We start from the raw sequence: 19,357 nt of genomic DNA on the forward strand, positions 1-19,357 counted from the left end.
GCTTTCCATGCCTGCCTTGCTTGGTAATCCTCCTCTTTAGAAGGTCTGGTGATATAGGCACATACAACAGTCCTAGGCGACCCTCAAGCCCTAGAGTCTCTTGTGCAGCTCTGGGTCCCTTGGAGTCAGTTGCATGTGAAAGGGCTGCAGATTTTTCCTGAGTTTACTCGAAATACAGCTGCGGGAATTGCTCCCGGCTTGGCTGTGGGCCTGGCGGTCTCACTAATATTAGTTCAAGAGCACTCTGGTTACTATATTCAAACAGAGGTGGTGCCAGATAAACGTCGCTTGATCAGGAGGCAGCTTGCCAGGTGCTGATTGCTCAAAGCAAGAGGTCACTGAGGAAATTGGTTAGTCAAAACTGAGAGAGGCAGGAGGTCATACACGCATTAGCAAACCACGGATTGGGGTCTGGGGCTGAGGGGAACATCCTGATAGCATTAAGGTGTTAATGGCAGGGTTGAATCTAGAGCTCCATCTCCTCAAGGTAGCGATTGTTTTTGAGTGGAGAGATTGAAACTTGTTTGATTTCTCTCTTGTTTCCAATGCTGGTGGGCAGACAGATTGGCAGTTGGAACATTCCAGTGCATTGCGGCTTTCATTCGACTTCATTTTCAAAAGGGTGTCACGCTAGCCAAGTCCCCCATAACAAATGTAACTGTCGTCTCATTTTTCCAAGCGGACATTCTCCAGAAGGAATAGGCTGTGCTCATCTTACCTTAGAGAAATGCTAATTGGGATCTGTCACACGTGTGTCTCTGCCCAATTAAGTATTTACAAAATCTCTCTTTCTGTCAGGTGTTTATGGCCACAAGGAAAGACAGAGTTCGCTCAACCAGGGCACAGTTAATTCTGAAACATTTTACTATTGGTGGTCACCGATGAGATTATTGTATTTCTTATGGATGGGGGATGTCTCTCTTTGTTTCATCGTGGGGGCAGAATTAGGGTGATGTGGATATTGGGCAGATGAAAGTTTCTAGCCTATGAGCATATAATGACAAGTGATGTGTTGAACTGGATGTTGGCATTTTAGAGTTCCATATTTCTTAATGTTTGGGTTTCTTTTCAAGTGCTGTGTGGAACGGCATGTCATTAACTCAAAGCAACCTAAACTGTTAGTTAACAAAAAATGTTGTGTATGCAGTGTTGTTGTAGCTGTGTTGGTCCCAGGATACTAGAGATACAAGATGGGGGAGGTAATAAAAGATATTCGATAGTGTCTCTAAAGTTTTCCTTGTGGCAGCATAAGAAAAAGCAGCAGAAGTTGGTGACATTAATCAAACTGATGTATTTGCAAGGTTGTGTGTGCACAAGAATATATCATAACCCATAAGCAGCCGCACCAGCCATTCCTCCCTCCCCTTCCACCAGGAACTGGTGTTTACATGACTCATCAAACCCCTGTCGGTTCAATCTCGGTTTACCCAATCACACTGAAGAAAGGCATTTTCATTTATCAATATGTTTTCTCGCCCTTCATTCCAGTCCTGGCAGCCCCCTTGCAGGAGCTCACGGCAGAAGTGCATTGTAAAGTGGCTCCAGCATTCCTGCAAAGAGAGCCCCTCCAGTGCGATTTTTGATCAGGAGGAACGTGCTGATGTGATGTGACAGAGTCGCAGCTTGGGTTTTTCTCTTCCCAGCGGAGGAATTGATTCTAAGGATGGACCTACCCTCTCGAAGTTACCTGGACTTAGTAGGGCAGATGCCTGTTTCCCCTGCAACTTTCCAAACTTGAATTAGTCAGCAGGTTCTTTGCCTGCACTTCAACAAGCAGATTTGGGTGGGTTAGTGTTAGAAATGTGCACCGAGGAAGGGAAGCTGCTGTTAACCCAGCTCCTGATTGGGTCATACCTGTCTTGTCTTGTATGCCCTTGCATTGCCAGTGGGGGTTGCCACAGCATCCTTGTAGCACATACGTTGCCTGGGATACAGTTGTAGTCCGTTGCACTTCTGCATCATGACGCAGACCACCAGTACTGCTTCAATGAACTTCATTCGATTAGGGGTCTGACTGCATCGAGACTGCTTTCCATGTCGTTACCATGGAAAACTGTGACGTGAGCCTGATGTCTTCCATAGCACAGGTGCAGTCAGCATGTTAGCGCTGAGATGCTACGGCGGTGGACACATCTAAAAGTATGGAGTTTGATCCTCTGGCTATCTCCTGCTTGCTGAACTATAGGGATTATTACTCTTCAATTTTACAAAATTTTTCTGTTGTTGCCCTCCAGGTGATATGGCAGGTGTGTTGACTCTGCCATGTAATTACAGAGCAGAATGGAGAGGTCAACCTTTAAAAGAAGGGACAGAAACATAACAATGGCCATTCTGGGTCAGACCAATGGTCCGTCTGTCCCACTACTCTGCTTGTGACAGTGGCCTGTGCCACATGCTTTTGGCCTTTGGAGGTTGTGGACAGCCAGAGCATGAGGTGGTGTCATCTTGGCTAATAGCCAGTGATGGACTTGTCCTTCATGAATGTATTGCGTTCTTTTTTGAACCCAGTTATACTTTTTGGCCTTCACCATATCCCATGGCAATGAGTTCCACGGGTTGACTGTGCATTGCGTGAAAAAGTACTTCCTTTTGTTTGCTTACACCTGCTGCCTATTAATTTCATTGGGTGACCCATAGTTCTTGTCATGTGACTGGGTAAATAACACTTCCCTATTCACTTTCTCCACACCATTCATGAGTTTATAGACTGTTGTCACATCCCCCCTTAATTGTCTCTTTTCTAAGCTGAACAGTCCGTCTTTTTAATCTCTCTTTGTATGGAAGCTGTTCCATACCCCTAATCATTTTCGTTGCCCTTCTCTATACCTTTTCCAATTTTAATGTATCTCTTTTGAGATGGGGTGACCAGAACTGCACACAGTATTCAAGGTGGGGCATACACGGATTTATATAATGGCATTATGATAGTTTCTGTTTTATTCATCTATCCCTTTCCTAATGGTTCCTAACATTCTGTTCGGTGTTTTGAATACCGCTGCACATGGAGCGGATGTTTTCAGAGAACTCTCCACAATGACTCCAAGATCTTTTTCTTGAGCTGTAACAGCTAATTTTGACCACATCATTTTGTATGTATAGTTGGGATTGTTTTTTCCAATGTGCATTACTTTGCACTTATCAGCATTGAATTTCATCTGCCATTTTGTTGCCCTGTCATCCTGTTTATTTGGATCCCTTTGTAACTCTTCGCAGCCTGCTTTGGGCTTACCTATCTTGAGTAATTTTGTATCATCTGCAAACTTTGCCAGCTCACTTCACCCCCTTTTCCAGACCATTTATGAATATTTTTGAACAGCACAGGTTCCAGTACAGATCTTTTGGGAACCCCCTATCTACCACTCTCCATTGTGAAAACTGATCATTTGTTGCTGCCTTTTATTTCCTATCCTTTAACCAGTTAATGATCCATAAGAGAACCTTCCCTCATATCCCATGACAGCTTCCTTTGAATAAGAGACTCCTTTCAAAGGCTTTCTGAAAGTCCAAGTACACTATATTGACTGCGTCACCCTTGCCCACATGTCTGTTGATACCCTCAAAGAATTCTAATAGATTGGTGAGGCATGATTTCCCTTTACAAAATGTATGATTCTTCCTTAACATACTGTGTTTATCTAAGTGTCTGATAATTTTGTTCTTTACTATAGTTTCAAGCAATTTGACTGATACTGCCTGTAATTGCCAAGATCGCCTCTGGAGCCTTTTTTAAAAAATAGGCATTACGATAGTTATCCTCTAGTCATCTGGTACAGAGGATGATTTAAACGATACCACAATTAGTAGTTCTGCAGTTGCACATTTGAGTTTCTTCAGAACTCTCGGGTGAATACCATCTGGTCCTGGTGACTTATTACTGTCTAATTTTTCTATTTGTTCCAAAACCACCTCTATTGACACCTCAATCTGGGACAATTCCTCAGATTTGTTACCTAAAAAGAGAGACCCACATCTCCCTCACATTCTCTGCAGTGAAGACCAACACACAGAATTCATTTAGCTTCTCCGCAACGGCCTTGTCCTCCTTGAGTGCTCTTCTAACCTCAACCATCGAGGGGCCCTGTTCCTGCTTCTGATATACTTAAATTTTTTTTTTTTTTGCTTTTAGTTTTTGTGGGTTTTTTTGTTTGTTTTTTTGCTAGTTGTTCTTCAATTCTCTCTTGGCCTGCCTTATTATACGTTTACACTTAACTTGCCAGAGTTTATGCTCCTTTCTATTTTCCTCACTAGGATTTGACTTCCAGTTTTTAAAGGATGCCCTTTTTGCCTCTGAACTGCCTCTTTTATTCTGCTGTTTAGCTATGGTGGGTTTTTTATGGTCGTCTTATTGTTTTTTTGTTTTATTTTATTTGGCGTATACGTTTAGTACGGGGGCTGCATCTTTGAAAAACAAGCTTCTAGGACAGACAGTAGTAGTATCCTACTCTAGACTGAAAAAGTCCATTGGGTGGGTGTGGCAAGGTCTTAGATGCTGAAAAATTGTTGAGAGAGACACGTTGAGCCAGTAGAACAGCCATTAGCCCAAGCCTTTCAAAGGCTGTGGGATCGGGAATCTGATAAACACAGGCCAAACCAGTCCTTTATCTCTTTGTCATGGCTCTTTTCAATAGTTAACGTGAAACAAAATTACACTCAACCCTCAGTTCAACCTCAGCTGCATTACCATGGAGAGTGAACATGGCTGGCTTGTATTTAACCATGTTCAGAATATAGACTTTGACCATAAGCCATCCATCACGCGCGCGCCTGGCTGTTTGACCACGCTTTGCCACGGATGTTAAATCGCTCGCAGATGGTTTAGTGAAAGTTTATGGATAAATTGCCTGCACAGTTGGATGGCGTTTCTGTGGTTAGACAGAGATTGTGTTAATCAGTTGCTGTTTGTGCCTGGGCGATGGTTGGCTTTATTAACACAGCATGGGGTGTGCTCACAGACCCTTATCTTTAGAATTAGGCCAGGGGCTAGACATGTTGATTTGGTTTTGATCCCGAATTCATGGTTGTCTCTTTTGGTACTTGGGCTGTGTCCTGGTGCCATTCTCCAGCGATCTCTGTTGCACCAGTGGCTCTTGTGGCTTTCCCTGTTTCCCCTTCACGTTCTCTTGGCTTCCTACTTGGGTACGAGCTGGTTTATAAATGGTGTAAAACTGATTTTTAATGGGGGGGGGAATCTTGTGCCAGCGTTCCTTATTCTTCCCACTTGGCTGGTGTAACTGAGCCCCCGGCGGAGATTCCCCCCCCCCCATGCAGAAAGAAGTATCTTGCGTAGTGCATCATATGCGGTGGTGTACAAAGCACGGAAGAGCCGCTCTTTTAACAAGACCAGTCCAGAGCAGAGAGGCCTGCCCTGTGCACAGGGCTTGGCACAGTCCTCCAAGTGGGGCAGGAAGGCAAGCAGCAAAGGAAGATTTAAAAAACAAAACCCTTGATTTGGGGAGGGTGGTAACTCTGTTATGGTGCCACATCCATTTACACCAGCCGGCTGTGTCATCTGCAGATGATGCCGCCGCCGCCATCCAGGTGGTAGTGGGGGATAGTCAGTAGTTTGAGCATTGGCCTGCTAAACCCAGGGTTATGAGTTCAATCCTTGAGGGGGCCACTTAGGGATCTGGGGCAAAATCAGTACTTGGTCCTGCTAGTGAAGGCGGGGGCTGGACTCGACTCAATGACCTTTCAGGGTCCCTTCCAGCTCTATGAGATAGGTATATCTCCATACATATTTTATATCCACTGCTCTCGTATGGTCTCCCAGGGCGCGTTTTGCTTCCTCTCCTGCCTTCTTCATCTCAGACTTGTCCCCAGGGCCTTTTGTCTTTATAATTCCAAATGGATACAAGGGCTCTCTTTCCCATAGTCACCTATTCCAACCAGTAAAAGCTCCATGTCTCGATGATCCTTTCCAGTGGCTGTGGGCTAGGTGAGATGCAGAGGCAGGGTGAGGGTTAAGGAGTGGGGTCAGAGTGGCGTGAGAGTGCTGGGAGCTGTTCCCACCGCTCAAGGCTAATCGGGGCTGCCGGGTTCAGGAGGCTGGATGTCTTGTCCTGTGTCTCATTATCAGCTGCTCTCGTCTTAAAAAAATGGACACTCAAGGCCTACTCCGATTGGTGCTAAGCACCCAGAGCTTTTAGGAAAGTCAGACTTAACCCTGAAACGGGGAGGAGTTTGTAATGACTTCCTTATTTTGGGCATTTCAGCCAATTCCTAAACGCAGAGCATTACCCCGGGCTGGGACTGTGCAGCTGAGACGATGCTGGTGATCTGGGCAAAAGTTGAAGGATTTTCAATACGTTGTTGGTCCCATCAGGAGTTTGGCCTGAGCTGATCTGATGGAAGGAAATGCTGGGAAGAGGCCAGTTGGATCGATTGCTTTAAGCCGGAGATGCGCCTCAGCCCAAAATCCCAACTCTGACCCAGGGCCACCCAGAGGATTCAGGGGGCCAGGGGCAAAGCAATTTCGGGGGCCCCTTCCATAAAAAAAAAGTTTCAATACTATAGAATACTATATTCTTGTGGGGGCCCCTGCGGGGCCTGAGGCAAATTGCCCCACTTGCCCCGCTCCCTCCCTCTGGGCAGCCCTGCTCTGACCTCTCCAAAACTTTGGGGAAGTTGGAATCCAGATCTGGACTGGACAGCTTGGGCCCAGCTCTGGTCAAAGCCAGCAAGTGACTGCTGGGGTTGTTATGACCAAACCTTTGTGATAAATGTATTCCATGCCCCTAAGCCAGGGCTTTCATCATCTCAGAAAGATTTACCCATGTCCCTGATCTGGGAAAGGCCCACGTATGCTCATGCTTTACTCACTAGTGCACAGTTAACATAGGTTATGCCTCGGGCATGGCCATGAATAGCCATGGTGCCACTTCGGAGAATCCCCTGTCCCTGGATGACAGGTGGCAGTGCTTAACGTGACCATAAATCCCGAAGGCACAGATTTAGTGACAGACTACTTGTCACCCTGCAAGAGCTCCTTCCCTCCCAGAATCTCCAAGCACTTTATACATGCTAATGGATGAAGGGAGTCAGGTCTCCTTCCGCAGGAGATGGCATATCCTCATCCTGCCGATAGGGAAACCGAGGCACAGTGGTTAAGCGACTTGCCCAAGGTTGCAGAGTGAGTGTGTGAGAGCGAGGAAAAGGACCGAGATCTCCTGACTCATCACTGCGTGTTCTAGTCACTAGGCATTGCAAGGATGGGTGGCCTAGTGGGTAGGGCTCTAGTTTGGGACTTGACACCTGGGTTCGGTTCCCTTTTCTGGTGCAGATTTCCTGTGTGACCCTGGATTGAGTCACTTAGTGTCTGTGTGCATCAGTTCCCCATTGGTAACACGGGGAGAACAGCACTGTCCTGCCTCCCACGGGTGCTGTGAGGATAAGTACATTAAAGATTGACGTGCTCCGATCCAACGGTGGTAGCCCTGAGACGGACCAAATCCTAATGCAATTGGAACCACGCGGGCTCTGTCTTTCTCTTGAGTGGCACCAGCATCTGACCCTCCCTGTGGCTCACTCCCTCGGAGGCTAAGGCGGCTTTCCTTGAGTAGACATAACAATTTGCAGCACACAGACTGTTTTCCTCCCGCCCCCTTCTCCTATCCTCCCCCGTGTCATATGTTCCAAGGTACACTGCATTTTCGGTAAGTGAATAACACTCAGCTTCTCCTCCCCCCCCCCTTCCTGTGCTGCATGGTGTTTATATGGATTACAGAGCAAATTGCTTGTTCTTAGCCAGCTCTGTTGAGTGCTGCCTGCCTCCCACGGGCTGATCTTGGATGCACAGTGACTCAAGCCGCGGTGCTGTGTGTTGGTGAAGAAGCAGCACTTCCAGTATTAAAGGAGAGGGACAGAGTGGGGCAGGGGGGCAGTGAGAGCTGGCACTGAGCCCAGAGCATTAGAGCAGAATGGACTATGCTGGCGTATCTCTCTAGGAGCTGAAAGTCCACGCTGATACAGTAGCATTTCTGACAGGCTGAAGTTTCTAAATGTCAGACTGTACCATTTATGCCTTCATTTTTCTTATTTATTTCAGCCATTATACAACCAGCCTTCAGACACCAGGCAGTACCATGAAAACATTAAAATGTAAGTATGTGGCAATAAAGTCTATTTGAAATGTCAGGTTATGCATTAGGCTGGAGCAGAGGAGATGCTAGCCTGCCCCCAGATCCCATTTCCCATTAAGGCTGAACAGAAATAGCGTGTACCCTTTTAGCGATATTGTGTGGCTGCCATCGGTGCCCAGAGCATCGAAACGTCTTAAAAAGTACATCCGTCAGGAACAGCAGAGTTCGCAGGATGGTAAAGGTACCGTTTGATTTGTGTGGTGAGCAGTGTGTGTGTGGGGGGGGAACTCGGCTATCTTTGGGGGGAGGGAGTTTTACATGAGTTGGTTAGATGGCTTGGTGCATTTTATATACGGGAGAACGTATTTTAAAAAAGGATGAATGGGGGCAGACGTTGGAGAGCCCAAGTGGTGTTAGTGGCTGCTTGGAACCTCTTTGGCCAGCTGAGGAAAGCTGCTGGGGTGTTCCACAAGGTGCGCTAGGAGGCAACGGATCATCTGCCAGCAATATTGGGAAAACGTGCTCGGCTTCTTAGCCATTGCAAAGGGGGAGAAAGAATGTGTAATGCTAGTCCCTAAGAAAAGCCCCTGTTCACCCTGCTTCCCTCAGGTTTGTAATACGACCCAGGAGAGGACTGGGAAGAGCTTCAGATCAAATTTACAAAAGTAAGAGATCAACTCAGATCCTCTTGAATTGATGGCAGGGTTTACACCCTCAGACGAGCAAGTGTGGCTGAAACTTGGCAGAATGCGGGAGGGGAAAAGGAAGATGTATCTGTACTGAGCACCATGGTAGTATTGTATGTAGCTTTTCAAGAGCTTGCACTCCTTAGTCACCTTTCTAACCTTCCCGTGCTGTTGAGTCTGACTGTGGATTCTTCTTTGAGCTCCGTTGTCTGATTGACAGCGTCGAGTGCAGGTATATTTCAGAATGAAATGTAAGCGCAGTTTTGTTTGACACATGCTGAGGTATGAAATTAACTGTCAGCTTTTTTTAATGTGTTTTGGGAAGGATAGATTGAAGTGAAAAGTTGGACAGTACTTTAAAGTGCCTCTTTTGTCAATGAGGCTGTAATTGAATGTTTAATAACAAATTATTACAAAGATATTTACCAAGTTTTAATAATCCTGTAGTCAATTACTTATCTTTTAAACCTCAATAAATGATTTGATAAACAATTGATATTTAGTGACTACAGTGAGTTACTGCAGTTAGACTGAATATAACAGATTAACTTTTAGGTTTATTATAAATTGAAATGAAAAGTTTCACATGTGATCTAACAGTTCTTTTCTGGGTTGATTCTATACCGATGATTACTTTCAAATCACCTAGTTGTGCCTACATGGGAGACAGACACCTGTTCTAGTACCGAGCATACCAGCCATTTCCTAATATTCTGTGGTTTTCAGTGGAATGTTAATAGATGCCAGGCGAGTTGAAGTGAAGGAGTTAACATACAGCATCTTTCTTATTACAGGATTCAGGATGTAGTTAAATGTGTTATGAACTGACCTGATTTATAGGCATTTAACTGTTGTTCATCTCTGTGGTATCCATAAAGGGAAAGGATTGTTCAGTGGTGAGAATGGTAGTCTGGGAATCAGGAGAGCCAGGTTCAAGTCCCTTTTCCATTACAGACTTCCTGCATGACCTTAGGCAACTCACTTAAGGTAAAATGGCCAAAAGCACCTAAGTGATTTAGGAGCCGAGGTCCCATTGAATTTTCGCCTTTCTGTGCCTCAGCTCTCCATCTGTGAAATGGGGATGATAGCACTGCCCTGCTCACAGGGGTGCTGTGAGGATCAAGACATTAAATTCTGTGAGGCTCTCAGACTCTATGGGAATGCGGGCCATACAAGTGCCCTCGACAGAGAGTAGCAGAATGCCTCACAGGCATTAACAAGTGAAGCACCCCCATGGGGTAGGGAAATATTATCCCTATTTGGCAGGTGGGGAAATTGAGGCACAGAAATTAAGTGCCTGAGGTCAGATCGGAAGTCGGTGGCAACTCAGGACCAGAACTCGTGTTTCTTAACCAAAAATCTATCCATCCTCTCCTTGATTTTAAGTGTTACTCTGGATTTCTTTACTTAGTTTAGCCTCTTCTCCAGTGATTGAGAAGTCTCATCTGCCTTCAGCAGCGTCCAGAAACCTAGATTATCTTGAAATCTCTGATTTTGTACGAACGTAGTTAATTTTTCAAGTTCACATTTGCTTGCCCTCACCTCCTGCCTAAATGGCCTCACTTCTGACTTTTGCACCCGAAGAGTTCATTTCCAGAATGATGGATCCATGCATACGTTGTCAGTTACAGCCCGTTCATATTTACCAAGCGCGTCCCTACTGATTAAGTGGGATCAGAAAACATGTGGCTTTGATAATGCATTTACCTCTGTTGATCATCACTGAAGCTTGGCAAGCATTGCCGGAACCCTTCTGCAAGTACTCACTTGGGTTTTTAGGTGACACTGCTGTGGCTTGTTCTCCAATTGGTTCACGTTAAGCAAATGTTCTGCCCGTTGGATTTAATGAGCAGGGGGATTTGCAAAGGAAACTCTTTGCCAGGAATGAACACAAATGTTAAAGCCACAGGTACTGATCCTCCAAGTGGAAGTTTTTTTTTATAAACATCTAGTTGGGGAAGATGAAGCATGCTGTGGGATATACCTGACCAATGACAGTGGATGGGCAGCTGGAATTTTGAATTGTGTGCCCCCAGCACACTGCAGTCAATTGAGGAGTTATTAAATAGAAAAAGTAAAATGTAAGGAAATGTAATGTGTGCTCATGGATGTTCCAGGGACAGGGAAAGAGCTGTATTTCGCAGATGAATTACACATCAGGAATTATTTATGTGGCTGTAATTCCTGTTCATCATTTTCATCTGACGTTCAGGTGTTGGGAAGTACAAAGCAGCGGAAGGAGAATAAGGTGCTAGGGAAGGACCCAGCCCAGGAAGGATGCTGCTACCTGGGGATCTGTATTCTCTGAACGTTCACTTAGGGCTGTATAGCTTAGCGGAGATCCAGTCTGCAATGGGATGATGATGCTTGTTTTGGGAATGGACTATTAAGCTACCATCCAGCAATGAGCTCCTTGCAGGCAGATCCCTATCCCTGCTGGCACAGGGGCCTGCCTGTTCAGAGCTCATGTCACTTGCTTTCTGGTAGATATGTTGCATCAGATTCAGTGTTCTTATTGGTTTTTTCTTTGCTTTGCCACTATTTAAACATGATTGTCTCAAGCCTACGGAAAACTGTCACAAACTGCGTATCTGAAGTGACACTGTCAAATTGATAGCTAGTCAATTGTGAAAAGAATGGGTTACTAGTAGTTCCAGATATTACACCTGCCTCTGAGTCTCCCTGCCAATTTGTATGGTTTTACAATCCCATTTTTCTAGTATTTAAATGATTTTCCCCTCGCCTCTTGCTTTGTGACAGACCCATACAAACGGGGAACTAACTAGCTGCCTGTACAGGGGAACAGTGAAACTGATGGTTAAACACAAAGTGCTGTCAAATACACAGAATTAAACTCTGAAAAGAGAGAAAATGGTGTTCTCTGATCTTTCATTCCTAGTCATCTTAGAGATTACTTATAGCCATAGTGGGTAATATATTTCCAGGTAGCAGTGTACAGGTTTTGCTGTTACTGGTTTTTTGACATTAATGGTGTCCTTTAATGAGCATTTTTTATTATGGGTTTGATTGTCCTGCCCCCATAACTTACTGTGTTGTAATAAGCAAAAGGAGACCTTAAGGCAGGCAGGTAGGTTTGGGGTTTATGCTCAGAGTGATTTGTTCTGCAAAAATCGGAAAAATAAACCTTAACATTTAAATTAAAAATGTAAAACCCTTCCTTTCTGGCCTATCACAGAAACCTCCCAATTAGCCATGTCAGTTGGTTATCAAAGCCAGTGAATGCATTCCTGGATCTAGGTCAACATAAGGACCTGAAGCCATCTCTGTTCCAAATGCCCTCTTTTTAACAGTGGGGCATCTGGAAGGTCTTGTTTTCTAGAGTGTCTTGGTTTACATATTTGCTTTGTTACCTGTTGAATGTGCAGGGAAATTGGCAGGTCACATTCTTCCCTCTGTTTCTGTGCCCCAGCCTGAAGTTAAGGGATGTAAAACCAAGGCCCCAAACCACTCCTGGTACTAATGATCCCATGACACTTTTTGCAAGGAGAGAGAGTGTGAAGCCGCAGCATCTCGACCAGATTCATTTTGGATGCTGGTAATCCTGGCTACAGCTCTCGTCCAGTTTTGGTTGGAGATATTCTTCTTCTTCCCTCCCCTTTTAAAATTGGTGTGTAGTTTTGCTAACAAATAACAGCTGCCATCTTCCACCCCAGAGGTGGCTGAATTACAGTGGGAGGTGAAGTGATCCTCACAGAAGAGTCCTCGGGGAGACGTCTTCAGGATGGACAGGATAGAGTCGGAGGTAGCATTACAAAGGTACAGCGGATTCCCTCAGGCTAAAGTACAATGGGGTTATCTGTTCCTGTGAATAACTTCACTTTAAGCAGAGGTTCACTGTAGCCAGACCTGCAGCTGGCCTATGCAGGGAAATAATCTGGGATGGCCATTCTCCTTAACTATCCACAGGATTTCACTGTAAACCAGTTCTCCTGTGTTAAACACAGAATGACACCATGTGTAACAAGTTTCACACCTGGCCTGGCAGGGACAGTCTAGCACTTTTTTCTCTAAATATGCAGATGATTTTTAATTTATAGTGATTTCTTTTTTGCTTGCAATTGGACAAGTTCTGTTTTCAGTTACGCTCCTCCTACTCCATGGAAGCCAATGGGTTTGCAGAGGGGTCGAACAAAAAGCAGTATTCTCTCCCACCCCATTTGTGCTTCTCTATAGTAATGTTCTTTGGATGGCGCGCTAGTTTAATTCTTACTGTTTGGTTTGCTTCTTGATTGGGGTGATTCACTTATGTTAATAAACCGGACTTGATAGTTCTACCCTTCTTAAAATGTTACCAGTGTCTTTTATTTTCCTGAAGCTTGGTGCTGGGTCCTTTCCTTTGTACAGTGAACATTAATTTCATGCCCCAGTTCATGCCAGTGTTTGCAATTTCGAAAGCTTTTAAGTCTTATTTAACTGCTTTGCTATGTTCGGTTCCCCTTCTGCTTGGGTCCATTTTGGTTCACCTATGTATGCAGACTTTAGAGCGAGGACAGTTAATTTTGTATGCTACATCTGCTGCGTGATCTAAGGCGCTGTCAATAAGTTTATGCCTAGGACTTTTGACCTACCTTAGAAATGTTTACAAGCTGCTGGGGAATGTCCTTCAGATGGTAAATATCTGATTTGTTAAAGGAAAATACCTGCCGCTCTATCAATGGGAAAGGAGAAGTAAGAAAGCAATACAAATTAAAATAGCCACGTTTTAATGAGATCATGTGTAATATGCAGAGTCTTTTCTCCCTGACTCCGCAGCAAACAGGCACTAGCTATTAGTTCATCATTTTAAAACACAACATTGACAGCTCAACTTTACAACACAATGTTGACTGGCTTCTTCACAACATCCTGTCAACCCTGAAGATTATTTGATGGCTATTTAGAAGGTCCTGAATCGAGGCTTGCAGGAAAGTGACTCCATATACAATGGGCTTCAAAACAATCTTCTCAATCCTTGCTTCAGACATTGCTGAAACAAGGCAGCAAACACATTGGAAACCTAATTCTGCAGTAATCACATGCAATCTCATCTGAGTTGGTTCTTTCTGTTGTAGCTTTGGGCCAGATTTCAAAGCATTGGCGCACAGGAGTTTGCACCTCTTGTAGCACCTTTGCAATATTCTCTGACTCCTAGCACCAAAGGATTTAACCTTCCTTCTGCTAAGTGGCTGGAGGAACTACAAGATATCCACACCAGGAGGATCAAGTGTCCGCTGGGAGACGGTATTGTCTGGGGGAACCTTTACCTTTACTGCAGTACACTCCCATCCAGTCAGTCATGAAAAACAGCTCGCCAAGACTTTTCCCCTGAAGGACCAAGTTTATGTCATGGTTTGCGTAAAGGGTTCCATAGTTTGAAGCAAAATATCAGCCACCTCTGAGCCCTAAAGAGCTCAGACTGGGGCAGGCTGTATTTTCTGTTCAGCATTTCACACAAACCTTTTCTTCAGGCTCAGTTTACGTGGATTTTCCGTCCTTTGCTTTTTGTGGCTCTGGTGTGAAATCAGAGCTTGTTCCAAACGGGGCCAATGTTCTCTTGAAATACTTGCAAATGTGTTGGAGATCCTGGACTGAGTTCAGAGTTTGCAGTTCCAACGGAAATGGGGGTAAAACCGTTGCATGATTTGGGTTTCTCACCCTTCGAGGTGCAACCCCAACCACACTGTTGTGTACAGACGCCCCCTGGGTTACGCAAACCCGACTTGCACAAATCCGCACTTACGGAAAAAGTTCCATAAGCTAGAAATAGGGTGTGGTTTTTTTTTTTTTTTTTTTGGCGTAATGGTCACATATGTGTTTCCGACTTAGGCAAAATTCAAGTTACGCAAGGCGTTCTGGAACAGAACCCTTGTGTAAGTCGGGGAGCATCTGTATTGTGTTAACTGTGATGGGCTCATTTTGCTAAGCATAGCTAGTGGGTTTGATCCGAAATCATTGCTGCTGCATGGTTAAGAACTCAATACAGACTCAAACTTGCAAAAGGGATTCATGATTTGGGGGGCTGTGTTTTTAGGTGTCCACTTGGGGCAAACTCAGATCTCCTCTGCGGCTCCAAAATCATTCGTCGAGTTTGAAAATTTGGGTCATTCGTTTTTTTTATTGGGCAGTATCAATTTGCCTCTAGCAGCGTAGCAAAATCCTGACTTGTAACACGAACGCTTTGTCAGACTGCCATGCTAACTTACTCCCTCTGGTCTTTCTCGGAGCAGTTGCGGACATTCACCTCATCAACAATTCACCTAACAGCCTCCTCTTCCCCCCCCCCCCATTCAAGGCTTTTTCATCCCCTTTCTTTCCCACGCGCTTGTGCTAGTGCAGAAGTATTAGCTTGTGATGAATTATTAAATGATGGAGAATCACATTTCAGCCCACGGCTTGTTGTTCTTGCCAAGCCTGGTGCTTACTCTGTGTGGCCAGCACTGAAACAAACAGCCTGGGCTTGAGGAGAAGACAAAGTGGGGTAATTCCTGGGGGTCTTTTATGGCTGGAAAGGCTGCTGCTGAAGAACTACAGTGAGGATTGCACTTGTCTGATTTTTGTCTTCAGCCCAAAGGTGCAAAAAGGACCTAAATTAAATCTCCAGGTTTGACATTAAGGACACCAGGCACGGAGAGAACAGCTGCCAAAGGAAGTTATTCAAGCACGTTCGACGTGTGAAAAAAGATTGATCCCAGGCTGGGACATAAACATTGTGGGGCATGCAGGAAGTTCCACTCGAGAACCTCCGAGGTCCCCGACACCGTAATACCAATCTGCCTGTTACGGCGTTTTCTTATCACCACGGAGCACAGTCATGCCGAACGCAGCATATAAGCTTCCAGGAGGATTAGTGGTTCAAGCCTTTTTCTGCTGTTTACAGATAAAAGCTGTGATAATTTGGGACTTCTGCAGCCAAGTGCACTTTGTATCTGCAAGGATGTGATTCAGAAAAATGGTGATGTGATTGGCAATCCACTTACAGTATCTTTCCCTTGGCTAGTGTCACCGGGCACAAACGGTGCCTGTAGCACATGGAATGCATTACGAGTGCCTTACAGCAACTCCAGAGAGATTTACCTCTGTTGGTTCAGGCTCCCGGTTTATTTTGTCATTAGTGGTGGTAATAACACTGTTAACTTAGTGGGGCCCAAGTGCCCTGGGATAAATTAGTAGGAAAATGGACACTCTGGATAATGGAACCTTTTCTTCCCCCTCCCCCCAAAGGGTTTCTGAACATTGTACGTGGAGCATTGCTCCCCACTTCATTGCAGTTAAGGGGTGTGACGTGACCATGGGTAAATAGGGATATAGCCTGCCTGGTAATAGGGTCACATCTCAGAGCAGGAGCAAGGAAATAGATGAGTGGGATGCTACACACAGCCAGCACTCTCTGATACGTTTGATCAGGCGTCACTCACACCTTTGTAGGCTTAAGGGTAGCCTGTTTCCACGCTCTGCCATCTAAACATGTGAGCTGGGACGTGGTAGGCAACACAAAGTACTGGTACCAGAAGGAGCTGGGACAGCAGCAGAAACACTTGCAAGCCAGCAGGAAGCAAGCCAGCCTTTTCTTTACATATAAGCTATTCCCTTTTCCTTGGCTGCTGGTTAGTTTTGATCTCAGAGCGTCTCCGTCTTAAGGCGTGGATTCCAATGACTGAAGACCCCAGACTCTCTGGTTTGTTCAGCCCAAATCATCATCCGGCTTCTGCCTTTGTCCCTTGTCTGCACAACAAATGTCACAGTGTAATCGGGCTGCCAGCAGTTAATTCACCCTGACTGCCATACATCTTGGCAGGCTTGATCCCTACCTCTGTTTATACTGACTATTTGGTGAAAAGGATTCCTGTGTAATTAAACACCTGAGATTAGTTTTGATCAAATAACAACATTCCTTTGTCTCTTGTGCTGGCTCAAACTTCTGTGCAGGCAGATTTGGCCAGAGATATACAGTACCCCAGACCTGTGTGTATCTGCAATGCTTATTGCAAGAGTTTGGTGTGTGTGCATGCAAAATGTGCGAAGGTTACAACTCGGTTGACTCTAGCCAAGTAATTCATGTGGGCTCAGGCCAAATAACTCAAGAGTCAGGCTGATGGGTTCCCTCCACCACTGGCTCCATTGTGAAAGCCAAAACTGAAGAAAACCACATGTCAGGCAGGTTAAGGTGAAAGTATCCACTTTAACGGAGTTTCTTTGCTGCCCTTGCCTAGAGAGCAAGAGAGGTTGGTTTTTTTTGTTTGTTTGTGTTTAACTTATAGTACTTAGTGATTATGAGACCAGTTCCAGAACACTTACTCATGCATAAAAGTAATCACATTGCAATCAGTGGGGCTACATGGGTGAGGAAGGATTACTCATGAGAAAAGGCTGCAGAACTGGGCCTTAAATTATGGATGGGGTGCTTTGAATCCTGCTATGTTTTTATAGGTGATGGCTCCTGCCCCAACCTCATTCATGATTAAAACCATGCATTTTTATTTATTTAACAGGTTTCCTCCTCCCATCTCTCAGACCAAGTAGGCACAGTGGAATGAGACTGTGACACACTCTCTGCCCTTTCTCTCCTTGGCTTTGTTATCTTGGTAGAGTCTGCTTGGCAGCAGGCTGGGCAATATCTGATTTCAGACCAGGACATCGATACCAATATCTCTTCCAAGCAAGAAATCCCATGCAATTCAGCCAGCTGGCACCCTTTTCCCCCCAGAAGAGGGGCGCCCGTACTCTGTGCCTGGCTTTCACTTCTAAAGATACCCAGATTGTAAATACAGCATTGCCCACTTGCATAGTGTTTGCATGGGGCTCCTGTCTTTCTCAAGAGCTGAATGGAAAGGACTTCTTGTTTGTGTTCACCAGCAGTAAAAACAAAAAACCCCAAAGGGTTTCGCAGAGCGATTTGAAATGAACAACAGGCTTGGGCTCTGGCATATCTCAAATCAGGAGTCTCTGGGCTCTACTTCCATACCATAAGCCCAAGCGGGGCCGTGAGCTGTGTTTTAGACACTCCCTGCCTCAGAGACTGAGCATATGGCATTGCTGCTGATTTCACATCCCTTGCCCTGATTTCCTCCCCCTTTCTCCTGGTTCTGAAGCAGACTCTGGAGACAGCTGCATTTCTAGGGATCTCAAGTACCTCCCTACCTTGCTTCACAATCAGCCAGCTTTTCAGAGGAGACTGAGCAGTGAACTAATTGTGAGCTAACCTCTATACAAATCACTCTAACGGATCTCTTTCCAGCACATCTGCAGCTCAGAATCCAAATAAAGTTTTTGGCATGATTCCCTGTTCTCAGTCTATAGCATAGCTTTCAAAATTAACTCTCAAGATTAGCTCCATACCTCCATCCGTTTATTTTTTTCAATCACTTTGAATTCTCCAGATCTTTAAGACCCCGGGGACTGAAGACATAGTTCCTGAGGATTGATGCCCCTGAAGGGGATGGTGTGTTGCGATGATGACCTTCCTAAAGTGCTGCTACAAGTACTGTGTGCCTCTCCAGCTGTTACAGAGGACAGCCTTTACCTTCACCGGCTGCGCAGCGGGAATTTTGCTGCACTGTTTGATTTTTGCCCTGGGAGCAGAACATGTGCTCCTCAGACATGTGCCCTGAATTAACCTCCCTGCAAATGGTTTCTAAGTAACAGCGGTGTATGTAGCAAGATAAACTGTGAAGCATATTTATATTTAGCAAGATCGTACTGACCTTTGAAGGCTTGACCTTAACAGGAAAGGTAAAGCAGCAAAAACATTGAGTATGTTTATCAAACAAACAAACAAACCCCCACAACCCTTCAGAGCGCCGATTATTTCAGCCCTGATAATGATAAACATGCACTTGCTTTCAAGACATTGCCAGGCTTTACAGCTGCAGAGCGATTAAGCCTTTGCCTACATTAGTATTCTCAAGGTCAGACGTAGTGCAAAACTCAAGACTACTCATCAGCTGCGTAAGAGCCTCTAAATTTCCTCATTTACTCTCCTGTCTGCTGATGAGTTTCAAGGCAGCTCCAGCAGCAGCGTCAGAACTCCTGTGTTGCTCGTGGAGGTAGCCAGAAGCTGTCTGGTTTGCCTTGTGAAGGAGGAGTATTGATTAGCTGCCTTGTCTGGTCCAGGAGTGGAGGGTGAGACACTTATGAGCCCCTCCCCCCCTTTTCAGTCTCTTTGAGTGCTGCAGCTCCCTTGTTGCAGGGTGTATAAATAGCAGAGAGCCGCAGAACTTCTCCTTTGGCCTTCCGACTTCACAGGTGTGAGGCAAAGCTTAAAGGGATACTCTTCTGTGGAAATCCACTTCCCTGCTTACCTTTAAATTGACACCAGTGAGCCCAGGCCTGGCATTGCTTACAGTTGCAACTCCCATTGACGTCCCCATTGGAGGATGAATCGGGCCCCTCAGTGATTAAAACTGAAATAGCGTTAGCAATCTAGAGCCTGTTTCTCTCCTGCGTTTACTCCAGTTTTATGTCAGTGGAGCTCTGTTGATTTAATGCAGTTGTGCTGCCTGATACTGGACTGGTGAGTGAAGCCCCCAGTTGCTTTTTCCACTGTTTGTGCTGCTTGGAAGCTGGGAATGTGTTAGTCGGGTTTTCTTTTGTTTC

At 45.2% G+C, this 19,357-nt stretch overlaps 1 protein-coding gene across 9 annotated transcripts in view; it reads left to right on the forward strand.

Moving 5' to 3' along the window:
* Positions 1-19,357, forward strand: part of NCOR2 (nuclear receptor corepressor 2) — a 395,163-nt gene that overhangs the window by 210,271 nt on the left and 165,535 nt on the right. For all 9 annotated transcript variants that reach the window (XM_054006074.1, XM_054006082.1, XM_054006083.1 and 6 more), the window contains exon 8: positions 8,045-8,097. In XM_054006074.1, the coding sequence (XP_053862049.1) occupies positions 8,045-8,097 (53 nt within the window). The remainder of the gene's footprint in view (positions 1-8,044; positions 8,098-19,357) is intronic.

Source organism: Malaclemys terrapin, chromosome 16 (genome assembly GCF_027887155.1).
Source record: "Malaclemys terrapin pileata isolate rMalTer1 chromosome 16, rMalTer1.hap1, whole genome shotgun sequence".
Lineage (NCBI taxonomy): Eukaryota > Metazoa > Chordata > Testudines > Emydidae > Malaclemys > Malaclemys terrapin.